Below are 17748 nucleotides of genomic sequence, written 5' to 3'. Positions count from 1 at the left end.
GTAGGCAAAATGGGTGTACGTGAGTGAGAGAGAATAATGTCGTGACACCTGGCCTAAACGGCTTGACGGCCTTTTTTTTTGCTTTCCTTCCTATTTAGGGCGTAAGGATCTTGTAATGGGTATGGTGACTTTTTGAGCAAGGAAAATTAAGAATTGTTCTTTTGTTCTGCGAGCGTTGGGATTTTCGTTAGTGGGTTTGTTCCCATGTCAAGCAAGGGATGTCCTCTTCTGTCCTGTCCTAAAGAGTACTTAGAGATGTTTGGCCGAGAGCCACAAAGATCATCCGGAACAGGACGCGTGTTGCTAGTTTCTGAGTTGTTGATGCTTGACAAAAAAAGACGTTCGTTTGACCATTATACCATAGAAGGAAAAGCCTGCCGCGAGAATGAACAGTCCAAGCTTGATTTTGCCCGATTTGCGAACCACTTCAGTCACTTCTTTTGGTTCATGATATCACTATTCCTCGACTTTTTGACTAACTCTGGTCAGTTGGACCGAGGCTAGACACCATGCAGGACCTTGGCAAACAAAGAAGAATGCCTTTTTGCTTCTGTGACTCCCCTTGACCCAAACAAGGTTTTATTTTTCTATTCCACGGTCATGGCACGATTCCAGGGTCTGACGACGCCTCTTGGCTTGTGCTTCCCTGCGGTGCAAAGAGACATGTAAAGTTGAATAGACGGGCCTCGAGAAGGGTTGCCTTCGCGACACAATGGAAAACCGCAGCCTCACATCAAAGAACAATCGTGCTCCCGCTGCGCCTCCTGATCACCTCATTGACGGAACCGTTTGGAAAGGTCGACAGAGATGAAAGGGTTTTTGTCGGGGGTGATGGGTATAATTCAGGGACGCTTGTCCTAGACAGATGCCAGACCCTTCCCCCACGTCTTTGCCTGATCAGATCAGCAACCAGCAACAAGCAGCCAGCAACCAGCAAACTCAAACCAACCCACGGTCAAGAACAAACTCAACAACAATCAATGTCAAGGTACATATACTCAAGTGCCTCTTCGTACTGGAGAGGACGTGACAGCTACGACGACCTTGACGGGTACGATAGTGACGAGCATCACAGACACAGAGATTCGAACCGGCGCCGCCGAGACAAAGACCGGGATGACCGGCGTCGTGACCACTCCGACTTTCACCGTGACCCGCTGGGGGTGATGGCTGAAGGACTCGGCAAGTTTGTCAAAAAGTCGTTTGGAGTGGGCGACAGCATTCGATCCAAGAAAGCGCCTTTCTCGTGGGCGTATGGTAAACAGTCGACATCCAAAGCCGATGTAAGCCACCTTGCGTCTTGTTTCCCGTCCCTAGTGTGAATCCGATTGATATAGCTAACATGGAGACTCTGCTGCAGCTTTCCAACCGGAGGCACGAAGACGACTGCAAGGACCGCGCCAGGGCCTCCAGGCGGTCATCGAGGGAGTACGCTTACCATGACGATGAATATGGTTACCCCCGGCGATCTACTGACCGAATTAGTGAACCGTGGTCGCAGTACGGAGAGTATCACCACCAACAGTACCACTGGGTCGACAACCAGTGTATACACCCCGCCGCAGCGACAAGCCGTACCTCGAGGAGGTCTTCGACTTCACACGCCTGGATGCCTGAGATGTCGGGAGGGTATTACCACAGCTACTGGCGGCCGTCGAGGGGCGAGCCGGAGTACTACTTTGATAAGGAACGGAGACGCAGGGAGAAGGCACAGGCGCAGCCGGTGGAGACGGACGCACGATACGCGCAGTCTGGGTCCAAATACCGCTCCTCTAGGACCAAGAGGGGGTCGACGTCGTCAACCAAGCCTCAAATGCCGCCGGTGAATCTCAACGGACAGCAGTCGGAACCCAGATATCGTTACTACAGGGTGAAGCATGGAGCCAGATACCCGACCCAGACAGATGAGCCGAGACCGACAACACCGACGACACCAAAGAAGGTGCGATTTGAGGGCATCTATGAGCGGTCGGATCTCTCGGATTAGCCAGTTGAATGGTTAGCTACAGCGACTTTGCATGTGTATGGGTGACTTTGGGATTTTCTTTGTTATTTGCTCGAATAGATAAGTAAGGGACCTAGATAGATAGGCAGTGTATCAAAGGCGTTTTTTTTTGTCACGTTTTTTTTTTGGGGGGCAGTGCACCTAACCAAAACCCATCAAATGAAATGATTCAGAATGAACAATGAAGACAATGAAACAGTCACACCGATTGCAGGCTTGCCGCAGAACCCACACGCCAGATTATCGATAACAGAACTGGTGCATAGCATGTACTCACTGCACGCACTGCCCCACTTGGCAACATCGTCATCGCCCCTCGCCAACCAACCGATTCAAAAGGGCGCGACTGGACGTCGATGCGATCAGATTTAATATGATAGAGGTTCGCGCAATTTGAAGTCAGTATTTTCGCCATTTTAATATCCGAAGTATTGCGCGTCATATCTGCTTATTCGTCTGTCATTTAATTTTCTCTCAACTCTCACAATGCCCCCACAAGAAGACGCCCTTTTGCGGCGCCCACTCTACGTCTACGACCTGCCTCCAGAAGTCCTCAGCTCACTTGCCCTGAAGGCCGGCGCCGACGCATCCGACGAGCCAGAAACCGAGACTTCCATCCCGAGCGAATCGCGACCTCAAACACCAGAAAGTACCGGAACGAGCTCCACCTTGGTGGGATCCCAAGCTTGCTCACTATGTGGTCTATCCTTTGACGGCCTCGAGGAGCAACGGAGCCACCTCAAATCCGACTGGCATCACTATAACCTGAAGCAGAAGCTACGCGGGCTCAAGCCGGTCTCTGAGTCAGAGTTCGAGAAGCTTATCGGTGACCTCGATGAGAGTCTGTCGGGAGAAGACGACTCTAGCGAGGACGAAGATGAACAGGCCAAGGGTGACTCGACGCTCGTGACTCTCCTGAAGAAACAGGCAAATATTGTTGACAAGAGCAGGAAAGACAAGAGTGTTGAAGAAGAACGTGAAACCTCAAAGAACCCGCGCGGATCAGGCACACCACCCTTAGTATGGTTCACCTCTCCACAGCTGCCGGAAAACCACTACTATGGCATCTACAGAGCAATATTCACAAATGAGGAGCTGGCAACAGAAGACAAGATCCTAGACGCGGTCAAGTCTCGCCAGCTCGACCCAATATCCATGCCCAAACCACTCACAAACAAAGATGGCACTATGGGCCCATCTGCAGCGACCTACACTGGACGACACATCTTCATGTGTATGATTGGTGGTGGCCACTTTGCCGCCATGGTGGTCTCCCTCGCGCCCAAAAAGTCCAAGTCGTCGGCCCCGCTGAACCGCGAGGCGACCGTCCTTGCCCACAAGACTTTCCACCGTTACACGACGCGTCGCAAGCAGGGTGGTTCGCAATCGGCCAACGACAATGCCAAGGGCACCGCGCACTCGGCCGGTTCGTCGCTGAGACGGTACAATGAGCAGGCCCTGGTGGAGGACGTGAGGAACTTACTCTCAGACTGGAAGGGTCTACTCGACACGGCCGATCTGCTGTTTGTACGGGCAACCGGCGTGACAAACAGGAGGACTTTGTTCGGGCCGTATGAGGGCCAGGTGTTGAGGGCCAACGACCCTAGGCTCAGGGGGTTTCCGTTCAGCACAAAAAGGGCGACGCAAAACGAGCTCATGCGGTCCTTTATCGAGCTCACAAGGCTCAAGGTCCGGGAGATCCTCCCTGTGTTTGAGCAACCGCCGCAGCCGGAACAGAAGCAGGCCCCGGGACCCAAACAGACTCCTGTCAAGAAGCTCAGTGAGGAAGAGGAGACGGCACAGCTCCACACCCAACAAATGCAGGCCCTTATCCGACGATCCAAACTCCCCTCACTACTGACCTACATCAAAAACAACAACCTGACTCCCGACTTCCGCTTCCACCCACCCGAGACACAGCAGAACCACCACGCACCAACCCCGCTTCATCTCGCCGCCTCGCTCAACTCTGCAACGGTTGCACACGGCCTGCTGGTCCGGGGTGGCGCGAACCCAACGATACACAACGGCCAGGGCCGCACGGCCTTTGAGCTGGCGGGCGACCGGGCGACGAGAGACGCCTTCCGGGTGGCGCGGGCGGAGCTGGGAGAAGACAAGTGGACGTGGGGCGAGGATGGTGCCAAGGTGCCCGCTGCGCTGACGCGCGCAGAGGCCGATCAGCGCGAGGAGAGAGAGGCCAAAAAGGAGGCGGACAGGCGCAAGGCCGAGGAGGAGAGATTGAAGCGGGAGGAGGCGGCATCCGGGGCCAAGAAGGGCGGCGCCAGTGGTGCGAGGAAAGCCGGAGGCTTGTTGGATGGCACGGTGCCCAAGACAGCGCAGGATCGTAGAGAGGAGGAGATGAGGGGGTTGACGCCGGAGCAGAAGATGAGGATCGAGAGAGAAAGGAGAGCGCGTGCCGCTGAAGAGAGGTTGAAGAGGATGCAGTCTGGGTCATAAATACAGATATAGGAACTAATACTGCAATATCCCATCTGCCCACCTACCTCCTTTTCGAACATATATCATACTTGTCATCCTACTCATCCTATAAGCCATCCTATATCAGTGTCATGGTGATGATGAATAAAGAAGCGGTGGGTATCAGCGCATTGTATTTATCATAATAAAAAAAATAAGAAATGATAAAATTAGTTGACCTCCACGACGGCGGACCTAGCTTTTTTCCAGTGCCTGGCTTGTCGTCGGGCCAGCTGACGTTCTCCCAGCCCTCCGACTCTTCCTCATTCTTCTCCTTTTCCCTCCTTCTTCTCCTTCTCCTCCTCCATCTTCTTCTATTTATCCATGTTTTTAGTCATTTTTCTCTTGTCTCAGGTGATGTTAACGCCAGCAGTCATCAGTCAAACATACTGACAGGGCTGGATCAGCTGGCAAGGATAGGCTGTGTCAGTACTATGTTCATCATGCTCATAATTTCGGGGAGAACATCATTAAACTTACAGCGTAATCGGTGCTCCAATTTTGCGGAGAGAGCACGGCGTTAGTATGAAATCTTGTCATAAATGCGCCTTGCAAAACCGCCTCGACATATGCTTTTGCACTCACTGGTTTTGATATTTCTGCGTTGGAGAAAATTAAAGTCAGTGTCAAGTTCTACCTTCTAGTGGGAATGACGCGAGCTGGGCCTCCGAACTAACAGGTGATATTCCGATACTATGCAGAATGAGACCCATCAACAGTCAGTTCATCCAAGTCGATGGCAGGCCGCGGATGCCTAAACTCACTTTGATATTTGGCTACTAGAGAGAATAAACTTCTGTCAGTCTTTTGTTCCATACCAAAGCCAGCATCAGAATGTCTCGACTCACTCACTGTCTGTATGTTGCTACTAGGCAGAAGCAGGGTCAATCAGTCAGTCGATCGAGGTCAACAGTCGGCGACGCAATGTAGGAAATATCGTGATAACTTACACGATGAGGGACAATGCAAGGGAAGTCTATCATGAAAATCCACTGGCATGGGAGAGCTCTCATATAAAGGGATGTATTTGACTATACACGCCAGATCTCTACGTTCGTTATATACCCAGGGCAAGCACCTTCACTGCTAAATCTGCTTCACGTACACGTCCCTGACACAGCAAGTTATGCGCCGCCGTCTGCATCACAGAACCGATATTGGTCATCTCGTGAGAAACCCCGCTTTTTTTTTAAAAAAAAAAAAAAAAAAAAAAAAAAAAAAAAAAAAGGGATGACAATATGAAATAGCCAAAGAATAATAAGAACGGTGTGGCTCATGTGGATCAGACCCGGATCTGGTTGGCCTTCTTTACCAAGCAGGCAGGCGATCCGGCACCCCTTTGGCCGATTAAGGAGCCCGGCTGGCTAGTGAATGTCTCCCAAAAAGGAAGGCGCGGACTTGGGGACACGCAGGCTACCTGGGTGGGTACCTATCTCTATCAAGGAAGGTGGTCAATTTTATCGAAATCTTCTGCCTGTTGATATCAAGCTCCTCACTTTTGATTTGCATACTTAAGCTCAAACTCCAATACAACAAACAACATCACAATCTCTCGAGGTAGCTCTTGCCAAGGTGGACGCAAAGCTCAACAATATGTGCTCCAAACTTATCTTGTTAGAGATTTATATTTATTGTTTTTAGTATGGTCTATCGCATCTTCGATCTGGAGCTCCCTGACCCAGATCCAAACCATCCTTGGAGAGCACAGTTAGAGAGGCTCCGGTCAGGAAGTACTGTCATCCTACCCTGTTCTGCCACGCGATTTATTTCCCCAATGCAAACTAGGCGAGCCAAGCTGACAGAGTATCATCAGAAGCTAGATGCCTTTGCTCGCCGACAAAAGGTATCTTGATCGTATCTTGAGGCGATCCAAAGCTTCAAAGGGAGAGAATCTCAAGTCTAGCTTGAAGCCACAAGGGGGCGAGGAGACCCAAACCCCCTTTTTGAGAGGATTCAGGCGTCACGGGGTTACAGACGGATGCAGCGAAACGCTGCGGAACGAGAGGAGAATGCTGCACGCTTTGAGTTGGTAGGTACGGTCCAGGGTGCGCCCACGACCCAACGCAAGACTCCTATGCTGGACAACGCAGCTCTAGGCCCAGATATCGTGGTCGAGTGTGATGTGTGCGCTTTCCGCCTGCTCGAGAAGGAAGCTCGTTTCTGGAAGACTGACCCCCAATTCTACGTGGCAAAAGAGCAAGGAGTGTACTTTTCTGCCCCCGGAAGGATCCAACCACCAACCCCCAGGGCAAGTTCAAGAAGAAATGGTTCATTCCAGTCAACAGAAGCGTCCCCTGGACGAGGAACCAGCCCAAGTCCTGAACGAGAACGCCTGCGAGCCAGATCTTGCTCGCGAATGCCAGGCGTCAGAGATTCCAACGCGATGAAGGCTCTCTCGAGAGCCCACCATTCAACTGGGATGTCCCTGTCGGTCAGTCTAAGACAACAGGGATGGGTCCAATCACTATCAGGGGCCTCTGGGATACACCTGGAGATCCAGATATGGGCAAGCCCGAGAGACGCGACAAGAGATACAAAGGGACAGGCCCTCGCGACTCTTAAGGACCTACAGGAGCATGACCGTGGCATGGCCATGGAAAGGCCTTACAAGGGTCCCATACTTTCAGCAAAAGCACTGGGAGAGAATGTGCCTTCCGTTAATAGAACTTGGCCGAAAGGCACGGGTTCGAGGAGGATTAAGATTGATGGCATAGATGAGTGATAACAACCTTTTTCCAAGTCGTTTTATGTAACACACTTGGTTCTTTGCAGGACCGAGTTGACCGACAAAAATGCGCGGCGCTGCAGTTGATCGCAAGACGGACTGCATTCGCTGCGTTTTTGTTGGGCGCTTTCATTCGTGTGCTGGGAGGGCGAATGAAGTTGATAAACATGTCATGTTGGTAATTCCTGCCGCCAAAGTGCCAGGACACCCATTAATGGGCCCGTTCAAATAGCCTAATTTTTCGGTATTGGATGAACGAGCTGATGAGCTGGGCTGAAAACGCGGTGCTTCGGCGCCGGGCGCACCACCCGGCGGGTGGTTATTGGGTTCACTGAGTGTAAGTTACACAGTTACACTCAAGACCAGTTCATCTTCATTGTGTCCATCGCCTGGTTGCAGTGCCACGAAGAAGATGCAATTTGACTCTACGATCAGGATACATAATCACCGGTTTCCCAGAAGTCTCCAAGAACCAAGGCAGTAGGTTTAGCCTTCCACCGCCAATACGCGACTGTGACTCAGCGGAGAGTGCTCGCTCATAAAGTCGTCTAGGAATGGAGCTGGGGCGAGTTCTTCCGCACAAAAAGGTATCAGGCGCGGCCCATGCTAGGTCACGTGAAGACAGCCTCGTACCTATAATTGGGACTCGGCTTAAACGCACCGAAGTTGTACGTTTGCCTGCTCCGAATTGATATTTTTCTGATTCTTATTTCCAATATAACGTAGTGCCCATCTTTAAGTGGCTGAATTGAGCATGTCGTCCAGGTGTAGGGGTTGCGATCCCCTCATATTGTGAAAATTATGCATACATTTCAACCAAAACGAAGGGGCTGTAACTCAGTGGAAGAGTGCTCGCTTTGCATTGCCACGGCAATCTAGTGCCTGCGAGATGCCCAGGGTTCGATCCCCTGCTGCTCCAAAGTTTTTGCCCATTTTTCATGTGTTTTTTTGAGGTCTGCGATGCTACATGATACAAGTACTGTATGTGTATATAAGCGTATAATTTTTAACACTGTGATTAGTCCGCATTCGGCTGACCGTTCCGCGCACGGACCTGAGGGCTCACGACGTTATGCTTAGTCAATCAGCTCCTCCCCATGTGATAAGGGTCTATTTTTCCCCACCCACCACCGAAAGGGTACCTAGGTATATTTTTGTCACAGCCACTTACTTATCCAGGGGCTCATGATCCAAGGAAAGCAAACTGCCAGACCAAGGCAGTAGCTAGATGCGAAACGTACGGGCTGCAAGTCAGCCACACCACAACAAGGCGGTAGATGAAGGGTACCTTTGTTTCTCTTCCGCGTCTCGTGTGCCCCAGCCCAAAGGGCGTCGCCTCGCTCCGTGCCCCACTGAAGCCGTCGACGGGCGCCACCGACGCGCATATGTGAGCCAGGTCGGCCATTCAAGGTGGCCTGCGGGGGCCGCCGTAGATGTAGGTAGGTAAAAATAGGATCGGAGGGTCAGTCAGTCCAGCGGCCAAGTCACATTTAGCTATCTGTTTTTTTATTAAGTTTGACTTCAGGTTGTACAAAATAGACACCTACATTTGAGATGAGCTCGTATTGAGCGAGAACTTGGGTTCCTAGTCAAGTACGTAGACAAGCTACCTTACCTATGTAGCTAGGCAAGGAAGCCGATAAAGAGGTACCCAGGCAAACAGATACGTAGGAATGCCGGCAGGCAGTCAAGTACCGTACCTAGGTAGGTAAAGAGTCAGGTGTGATGTGCATTGATGGGTAATCCTACTTGGCTGTGCTTTTTCGTTAAACCCAAGACCGGCTATCGGTGATCACCACATGCTAAGCTTCTCGTTCATCGGGAGACATTCCTGGGCCTCCGTCCCATTCGGCTCCGCGGGGGATTCTTGGTAGGACTGGACTACCTAAAAAGAAGTAATCGTGCTCACTTCATCTCCGCCGAGGCTTTTCAGTAATCCACGAGGGCGCTAGACCCCAAAAAAGGAGTTTTGTTGGTGGCGTGACGACAGGAATTGCAATTTGTCACTGGTTTGCAGATTTTAATATTACAAAGTAGTAGATGGGCCATAAAAAGTAAACGGGTCGACCTGTTAACAGGACCCAGCGGGAGGTCAGATCTTCCCGTTGTGGAAGTCGTTGGTCGAGTCTTCTTCGGTGCGAACGGTTTTATGGGTGCAACGTAGAGGTCCGGGATACGACTAATGCGGAGGGGCAAAAGGCAACATGGCAATCCGAGTACTATGTAGACCTGGCCAAGACTCAAGAACCTACCATGAGGTTTTTCTGCAGATATCAAAGACCTCGCGTTGCAGATACGCTACTCCAGGGTCTGCCCAACTAGCGCTTTCGGCAGAGTCGGATCGGGTGTGGGTCGGGTTACTGCGGAGGACTCTGTCAATTGCGTGGGTGACCATGACAACAGCGTTCACGGTGCATGCGTACTGGGACAAGGAGCCAAATTAAACAGAGCAAGGGGACAAGCGGGAATAATCAATTTTTATCGATGCCGATGTAATCCTAAATCTAATGCTCCGAGTACCGTTCTTACGAAGCAGTTGGGAGTCTAGCGATATTATATTGGTTGTGTTTTCTTGAGCACGCAACCGTGTATGCAATAATTATCGGCGAATGCAATGCCGAGAATACTCCCCCCTCGTTGCCGCCCAGCCGATCCCAGGAATCTCGACTACGGGGAATTCATTGGACATGGTTGACTGGCGGCTCATGCTGCGTTTAAGCAACAACACGCGAACGAGTCGTAAAAAAAAAAGCTAAGTGCGGGTGTGCAGCTCAAACCGTTGTCAGCGAGTTTCCTTGTTGATCTTTGCCATTTCCAAGAAACAACCTTGATTTTGTTCTCCGAGAGGTCCAGATGCTCCCAGAAAAACATGCCCTTGTCTCACGATACGAAGCAAAATTCTCCTGTTGGGGTATGTGATCAATCGTCATTCTCAATCGATCTCGCATCCATTCTTTTCAACCCGGAGTTGATCCGGATTTTCCAACAACTGACTTGCCAAGATTACCATCCGAACTTGGACAAGCTCTGTGCTCGCCCGTACCTGCATTAGGTGGTAGGTGGGGCTTGTACCAGGAGGCTGAGCCTATGGGTCCCCAGTTACAGGACAGCCAGCGCTAGTTGAGAATCACACCACAGGCACACAAACGGCAGCGCAGTCACACAGAGGAAAAAAACCACAGCCCACCACCGTTGTAACGATTTCCCCTTGTTTCAGGTTCGTCGTTGACAAAGACAACCTTTGGCACCTGGGGGCACGGACCCAGGGGCAAAAACCTCGTGATGGGTGTGATGTTTGTTTGAAAAGCAATGCGACGATAGAAACACCATCCATGAAGATGTTTTTTGCTTGTTGCAGAGTTTTGCAATCTTGTTTGCCTGCCCGTTTCAAGCCTTTTGAACGCCAAGGCCCACAAATTCAATCAACAGGTGACGTGAACCACCCAGCTGCGGAAAATCTGGTGGGCTAGACAGGATTTAGCGGGAGGGAAAAAAATGGCCAGTCGAGCCAGTGAAGCCCCGCCAAAACTTGACAGAATCTTCCGTCCATGCCAATCCCTCCTACAGGCTGTCAATTTTGCAGCTTGGGCACGAGCATGCGGGGATCAACGGTTGGAAAAGCCTTGACAGGTAGCACCCGGTGTTGCAAAAGGTGAAAAGACAAGAGTCAAGTTAAAATGAAGTCAAAATCAACCATGATCAATATTATCTTTTCGAATTTCGCTGTTCCCCTGCGTGCTGGGAATACAAATCTCGGTCCAATCATCGTAAATCTCGCTCCTTCGGTAGTAAATGATGATCCCGGAGGATTTTTTTGCGAATATTGACGCTTTGGGGAATTACTATCGTACGGTACAGCACCAACTTACATAAGAATGCACAAAAGCACAAAAAGCTCCCTCCTTTTCGGTAGGCGGTAGGGGGCGGAGACTTTTCTCGGTCAACCAGCTCCAATTGGGCATTAGCATCTACCGATGAGGATCCTTGGAATAGAAACTTTGCTATTGTAGGCAAGCACCGCCAGCTAGAAGCAAAGCAATCAGTGGAGAGGCCGGCGGTAGCCCATTCGCTACAATTAGCATCCCTGCTGACCAGCGCTCATGCGAGCGGTCCGCCGTCGACGGGATCCACTGGTTGTCCCTTGCCCTTGCCGACTTGCCAGAATTTGCAGTCGCATTCGATAGGACTTGGACCCCCGGGAACCCTTCTCTTGTTGTTTGTTACCTTGTCAGGTTCCACCCGTGATGGACAATTCAATCCTGACATCGGATCCGGTCTGGTAGTATTCGCGTGCGGCCAGGTCCAGATCACAACACCATCAGGGCTTAATCGGCCGAGTTTTATTTGGAGGGGGGAAAGAGGGAGGAGGCGTCGTAACGGCAATCACAAACGTCGCTGCGACTCAACTGTTGTGGTGGCTTTGTGAAACAACAGGACGGCAGAGAAGATGCAGAGCCGCCCGCCCGCAAACAAAAAAGAAACCGATTTGGCGCGCGCTGACGGGTGCTTGGCGGCTACAGGAATAGGTTACTGCATGTAGGTTAGTGCTGTCTCTGGACCACTGTCTGGCGTTGCTTTGCTGATCCCCCAAAAGCACTGACCCCTTGCCGGTCCAATATGTCCACAGCAATACCACCTTGGACACCCAAATTGCAACAAGGGTAATTGGAAAAAATGAGGTTCGCCGTCCAGGGTGCGGTTATTTGGTAGGACATGGGCTTCTCGCTCAAAGAAAAACCCCTGGATGGCGAATCCACATCCGCTTTGTTCTTTGAGCAGGGCAGCGAACATGGCCTGGTCCACTACGCCACGCCCCTTTGTGGATGTGTGGATTTCCTTGTCCTGAGATATCGGCGGGACAAGCATCGTTCCCCGTAGACTGGACCAGAATCCATCACATCACTCCCCGGGGCCGCTTGCTCTCTGTGTGGCTCGCTTCGTATATAGTCTCGACCGCGGCGTCTCCCATCCAGTTGCTCGTACTCTCTTTTTCCTCATGCTTCGTGCAGCCTTCTACTAGCTTTCGTTCCTAGTATATCTCCTTTCTTTGCATTACTTTGCATTCCCTCGATCATTCGTTAATTCGAGTTGGATACATTCGCTTCTTATATTCACCCAAACAAGTATCTACAGGATAATACTTGTCTTTTCAACAACAAACCTTTTTAGCTATACACTAGCAGACTCTCGCTGAGAACACTATCTCCATTTCATCTATTATCTGATATATATCAACCAAAACATCTGCAGAAAGTCGCAATGAAGACATTCACCTTCCTATCCCTGGTCGCCGGGGCCACGGCTACCTTCAAGGGCGCCAACCCCTTCGAGTGCCCCTCCAACACTGACAACCAGTGCAAGCCCAAGCAGGCTGGTGGGTTCAACTGGAGTGACCTCAACCCGGGCAAGTTCAGCAGCTATGACGACTTCAACTTCAAGGGCTGGGAGTGCAAGGAGGACAAGTCCTTCACCCGCCGTGGCCACTTCGACCGCCGTACCTCGGGCAAGGTGATCGACGGTCGTGCCTCGAGCAACAAGGGTGACTGCCCCAGCTTCGACTCCAAGGACAAGTTCTCTCTGGACACCTTCCACATGTCGACCGAGTTCGACTGTGACCTTGAGTTCCACTACGGCATGCCTGACGGATCTACTTGCCGTCAACGTTCTCCTTGCAAGAAGAGCGGTTCCACGATCAAGAACACCCAGTGCGGTGGTGCCAAGGGTGTTACCATTGTTTACCCTCCCCAGCCCAACAAGCCCAAGAAGGACTGTGGTATCACTGTCACCAGCGTCAGCTTCGACTGCTCCACCCGTCCTCCTAAGCCCACTTCTTCCGTCAAGACCTCGAGCCAGCCTCCCAAGGTCACTACCACCAGCCAGCCCCCCAAGGCTACCACCGAGAGCTCCAAGCCTCCCAAGGAGACCAGCCAACCCCCCAAGGAGACCTCGAGCCTGCCTCCCAAGGTCACCACCACCAGCCAGCCTCCTCAGATCACCAGCGCCAGCTCGCTGCCTCCCAAGGACACTACTAGCCAGCCCCCCAAGGACACCAGCAGCAAGCCTCCCAAGGATACCACCAGCCAGCCTCCCAAGGATACCACCAGCCAGCCGCCCAAGGGCACTGGCTCGGCCAGCGTGCCTCCTCCCCAGGGAACTGCTTCCAACAGCGTGCCTCCTCCCCAGGGAACTGCTTCCAACAGCGTGCCTCCTCCCCAGGGAACTGCTTCCAACAGCGTGCCTCCTCAGGGAACTGCTTCCGCCAGCCAGCCCCCCAAGGACACCGTTAGCCAGCCTCCTGCTGCTACCACTTCGATCACTTCTACCATGATCACCATCATCCCCAGCACTTCGACCGTCTTCACCACCAAGGTCTCGACTGTCTTCTCGTGCGCTGAGGACGTCAAGGACTGCCCTGGCCGCTCCACCACTGCTGTCATCACCGTGTCGGTCCCCGTCTCGACCACTGTCACCCAGATCACCGAGACCAAGACGACCGTCCTGCCCCCGGTCACCACTCCCGGCCTGCCCGGCTCGCCCGTCACTACCCCTGGTGCGCCCGCCACGACTCCTGGCGCTCCTGGCACGACCCCTGGCGCTCCTGGCACCACCGTCAACGTCCCCGGTACTACCGTCAACGTTCCCGGCACCACCGTCACTGCTCCTGGCCCCGTCGTCACCCTGCCGTGCCCTGACGTCGTTCCCAAGTGCTTGAACACCTGGATCTTCCAGCTGGGCTGCAAGGACAACACCGACAGCAACTGCTACTGCCCCGACACCGCCTTTGTCGAGAACGTCTTCCAGTGCTTCTACGCCCACGGCGAGTCCGACTCAGTCATCTCTGAGGCCGTCATCTACTTCCAGGGTATCTGCGCTCCCCACATTCCCCAGAACCCTGCCATTATCACTGGCCCGACCATCACCTCGTACATCACCGTGACGGCCCCTCCCACCCCGATCGCCACCAACCCTGCTGCCATCACCACCATCAGCGTTGACAAGACCACCGTCGTCCCCTGCACCGACGATGCCGGCAACCCCATCCCCAGCTCCAGCTCGACCGTGACCATCAGCACCACCATCGTCGTGCCCAAGCTCGGCTTCACCACTGCTCCTCCCGCTCCTGGTGCTACCGGCCCTGCCGGTGGTTCCGACAACGGTGGTGACATTGGCCTGGTCCCCGTCACCACCGCCATCCCCATCGTCACCGGCACTGCTCCCGGCAGCGGTGCCAGCCCCACTGGTGGCAACGTTCCCGGTGTCCCTGCCGGCACTGGCGTTCCTCCCCGCCCCTCCACCACGGGCACCATCCCCGTCAAGGCCGCTGGTGAGCGCGTCTACGCCAGCCTGGCCCTTGCCGCCATGGCTGTCGTTGCTGCTCTGTAAATAGCAATTTTGCTATAAACTCAGCATGTGCCAAGACGGACTGAACGATGGAGAAAAAAGGTTTTTCGGGCACATCATCTTTCGGGTTTCCAAACACTAGGTTTGCTTTCCCATTGTAATACTTGTATTTTGTATCTTCATATACAAAATAACCCACATTTTCATTCTTGACGATCCTTACGAATTGGGCGGCATATCTGGCATCTGGTGCTTATAATCATTGTACATTTTTTGTTTTCATTTTTATTTCCTTTTGGTTTTTTTTTTACACAGCGTGTATGCCACTCTCCCTCCCTTAATATTTCCCAAGCAATTATTAATTGGAGAGACTGGGACTCTCATCAGGGAGAGAAGAAAAAAAAGAAGTTCTTGGTCATGGAGCCTGGAAAGTGGACTTGTACAGAGATGTTTCAGGGACTTGAGCTCCCTCTGATTTTCAATAGAACAAATACTTCAGATAATCTCGATGCTCCTCCTTTGGTGATGTGAATGTTGGCAACATTAGCGCCATGGGTTTGGTCTACAGACACAGAAGCACAGACTTGTTCCTCCTTGAATTTGGCAAGATCCGATCATGTGTTACATTTCATACTGTAATCTGCGCATCTCCTTCAGTCTCTGTTTGCGAACTTTGAACGTTTTCGTTACGTCGTCTGTATGTGATTCTCTCTTCCTCGAAACGGACAGTCTCCGTCAACACTCGCCCTGACGTTCTTTGTCATCAAGCTTCCTGCCAAGGCTGCTGGTTGCATCACAGCTGAACATGGTGCATTGTACTATGGTCGATCGATCGGGAAAGCAGACGATAGCGCTCTTTTTTTCGTTCGTCCGTTGGGTACATCAAAAGCCCTTTTCGACTTGGCAAAACCTCCATCAAACAAAAGCCATGCGTCTTTTTTGTTTTTTTTTACACTAAAAGCGGCATCCCTTTCGCTTGCCAACCACTGGAAGTCAAAGCGAACAAGCTGAGGCCAGTAAGACGGTCGACCAAAAAATAACAAATGGCGGTAGGACGATGACGACATGCAAAATCTCACAACAGCTGGTAATCGTGTTCGCGGCGTCGCCTCAAAAACTGTTCACCTGAGCTCGTGTACAACCACAAAAGAAGAAACAGCCATGAATGATATTGGTTCCAAGAAATAGCCCAACAGGGTAAAAATAAAAGCATAAAAGCCTCCTCGGTTAATATTAACGGGAGAAGCTAGCAAAGAATGACTTGCTCCAGTCGGACAGTAGCTCAGCCCCGTGCCAAACTCTTGAATCTCAGCCCCAAACCCCCAATCAAGCTCTACCACGCAACAAAAAAATAAAATAAAAAATAAAAAAATGACGTTGTAGTGTGAGGCTGGAGTGACAAACAAAAAAAGACAACGCCCCCCATTTCTCTCTCGTCCCCTCGTACAAGCCCTCCGTGGCTGCACCTTGCCGCAAGCCACCGGCTACCGTTTCCTTGTTTTATTTTCTTTTGTTTCTTTTCTTGTCCCTTGTCAAGACCTTCCAGAAGTAGAACGACAGATGACAGGGCTGCCAAGGTTTCAGGGCTGATGGAAGTCGGTCGGGCCGACCGGCGGGACGGTTACACACACACGCACACGCACACACACAACACATTTACACACATATAGTACAGACAACTGTTTTTTTGCTCTTCAAAAAGCTGCGACAGAAGCCTTGAATGTCGTACAGATACGTGTGGCACACCGCAAACAGCACCCACCACTCGGGCTTGTCTGAAAAAAAAGGCCCAGAGACGGATCTGGGCGAGTCTGGCATCCCAAGTTTTATTTCCCATTGTGGTAACCATAAAAGATTGACAAGACAAGACAGACGACAGACAGGATAGCAAAGTTAAAAAGAGGCACAGCATTGAGCCGCTACCCCGTTGGTCAGGGTAGACCCGCTTGGGGTGTGGTCGCGTGGCCAATCTGGTGTAACCATTTCCCTAGAAGGAAATCTCGGTCAACGTCTCTTTTTGTACTGTTACTTTGGGCTATGTAGCTACCTACCTAGGCAGATATGTATTCTACCGCTCGGAAAGCCAAAAATAAAGAGGAAGATGGGGAGAAAAAAAAAGGAACAGCTCAGATTTTCGAACCCGTCACACAAAAGCCTCAAGTACTTCACATGGCAGAGCGTGGCGACCGGACGAAAACTCCCTCCAACCACAGGTCGGACCGGCCCGGGCAGAGGACCGCGAATGGGGGTGTTCGTCCCGTCATTTTCTTTTTTTCTCTCTGGCGGTAGTATTCTCGGCGGGCACACAATAAGCTCCCATCTACACCGAGTCTGATCTTTTACTCTTTTAGGTCCGGGGAATTCTCTTATCGTTTTACCACGTATACTGTAGGTTTTGACTTTCATGTCTCTTTCCCTCCCATAACTGGCCACCACTTACCGGTAGTAGTGCTTCGTAGTAGTCGTTGTTTTTTTTGTTTTTTTTTTCTCTCTTTTTCTCCCGGCACTTTTTGTCTCTCAACTCTACCGGTGTATCAGCAAGGCTATGATTCATCCATGGTAAGCCCCCTCGCCCCTCCAAATTCCAGCGACGCCAATATCTATCTATAACATTCCCCCGCGGGATGAGAACAGAAAAAGCCTAACAATCCCCCAAACATATGGCCCATGCTTCCGAGGGTGGTGGTGGCGGTAACTTTAAGCTATTTCTCTCTCTTTTTTTATCTCAAAAAAAAAAATAGTCTTATCTCTCCCACCATAGTATTTTTTAGCCAAATCCAAAACCCAGCCTTTTTGTTGGGGGAGGCTCGGGGGTAATGGTGTAATTTCATAAGAAAGAACGAAAAAGGAAAGAAAAGGGAAGCAAAAAGCCGAGCCGACCGACTGAAAACACATCATCGCTCACACCACCCTCTTGTTCTTCCCTCAAAAAGGCTGCTGATAAAGCTAGCGCCGTGTAACCACAACGGGCAAAGAACCCAACCTAAGCCTAGCGCGATACATACACACACATGTCATTTTGTAACTTGCATCACAAAACGCACGGCAACAAACACCCCCCGAATGAGTTGCCAAAACGAGATAGCCCAATCAGTAGAATAGTAAGAAAGCCCGGTGGAAAACAAGAAAGTCTTGGCACGCGTGGCCTTTTTTTCGATATGCAAGGCGGCCGGCCGTTCAGCGTTCGGGACTTTTTGTC

The 17748-nt window shown here is 51.5% G+C and overlaps 6 protein-coding genes and 1 non-coding gene across 7 annotated transcripts; 6 read left to right on the top strand and 1 right to left on the bottom strand.

The window, feature by feature from the left end:
- Positions 1 to 896: 896 nt before the first annotated feature.
- On the top strand, positions 897 to 1987 carry MGG_12525 (uncharacterized protein; the record flags this gene model as incomplete). The annotated part of the gene is made up of 2 exons (XM_003720572.1): positions 897 to 1283; positions 1361 to 1987. Exons 1-2 carry the CDS (start codon positions 981 to 983, stop codon positions 1985 to 1987), a joined length of 930 nt encoding a protein of 309 aa, XP_003720620.1. The 5' UTR covers positions 897 to 980.
- Positions 1988 to 2330: 343 nt separating this feature from the next.
- Positions 2331 to 4667, top strand: MGG_03061 (ankyrin repeat-containing protein). The gene has a single exon (XM_003720571.1). It carries the CDS (start codon positions 2492 to 2494, stop codon positions 4460 to 4462), a length of 1971 nt encoding a protein of 656 aa, XP_003720619.1. The 5' UTR covers positions 2331 to 2491; the 3' UTR covers positions 4463 to 4667.
- Positions 4668 to 4746: 79 nt separating this feature from the next.
- On the bottom strand, positions 4747 to 5648 carry MGG_17875 (uncharacterized protein; the record flags this gene model as incomplete). The annotated part of the gene is made up of 7 exons (XM_003720570.1): positions 4747 to 4797; positions 4874 to 4904; positions 5069 to 5082; positions 5248 to 5259; positions 5336 to 5351; positions 5434 to 5459; positions 5589 to 5648. 7 exons carry the CDS (start codon positions 5646 to 5648, stop codon positions 4747 to 4749), a joined length of 210 nt encoding a protein of 69 aa, XP_003720618.1.
- An 813-nt stretch (positions 5649 to 6461) lies between these two features.
- MGG_15039 (uncharacterized protein) lies at positions 6462 to 6870 on the top strand (the record flags this gene model as incomplete). The annotated part of the gene is made up of 2 exons (XM_003720569.1): positions 6462 to 6688; positions 6762 to 6870. The coding sequence occupies 2 exons, from the start codon at positions 6462 to 6464 to the stop codon at positions 6868 to 6870; spliced, it is 336 nt and encodes a 111-aa protein (XP_003720617.1).
- Positions 6871 to 8034: 1164 nt separating this feature from the next.
- MGG_20295 lies at positions 8035 to 8127 on the top strand. Its single transcript has one exon. It is a non-coding gene; the product is annotated as a tRNA-Ala (tRNA).
- Positions 8128 to 9412: 1285 nt separating this feature from the next.
- Positions 9413 to 9666, top strand: MGG_17874 (uncharacterized protein; the record flags this gene model as incomplete). Its single annotated transcript, XM_003720568.1, has 1 exon — positions 9413 to 9666. The coding sequence occupies one exon, from the start codon at positions 9413 to 9415 to the stop codon at positions 9650 to 9652; it is 240 nt and encodes a 79-aa protein (XP_003720616.1). The 3' UTR covers positions 9653 to 9666.
- Positions 9667 to 11330: 1664 nt separating this feature from the next.
- MGG_12523 (adhesin protein Mad1) lies at positions 11331 to 14882 on the top strand. Its single transcript, XM_003720567.1, has 2 exons — positions 11331 to 11748; positions 11803 to 14882. The coding sequence occupies exon 2, from the start codon at positions 12468 to 12470 to the stop codon at positions 14589 to 14591; it is 2124 nt and encodes a 707-aa protein (XP_003720615.1). The 5' UTR covers positions 11331 to 11748; positions 11803 to 12467; the 3' UTR covers positions 14592 to 14882.
- The last annotated feature ends 2866 nt before the right edge of the window (positions 14883 to 17748 follow it).

Source organism: Pyricularia oryzae, chromosome 7 (genome assembly GCF_000002495.2).
Source record: "Pyricularia oryzae 70-15 chromosome 7, whole genome shotgun sequence".
Lineage (NCBI taxonomy): Eukaryota > Fungi > Ascomycota > Sordariomycetes > Magnaporthales > Pyriculariaceae > Pyricularia > Pyricularia oryzae.
This window is presented reverse-complemented; position numbering and strand designations above follow the sequence as displayed.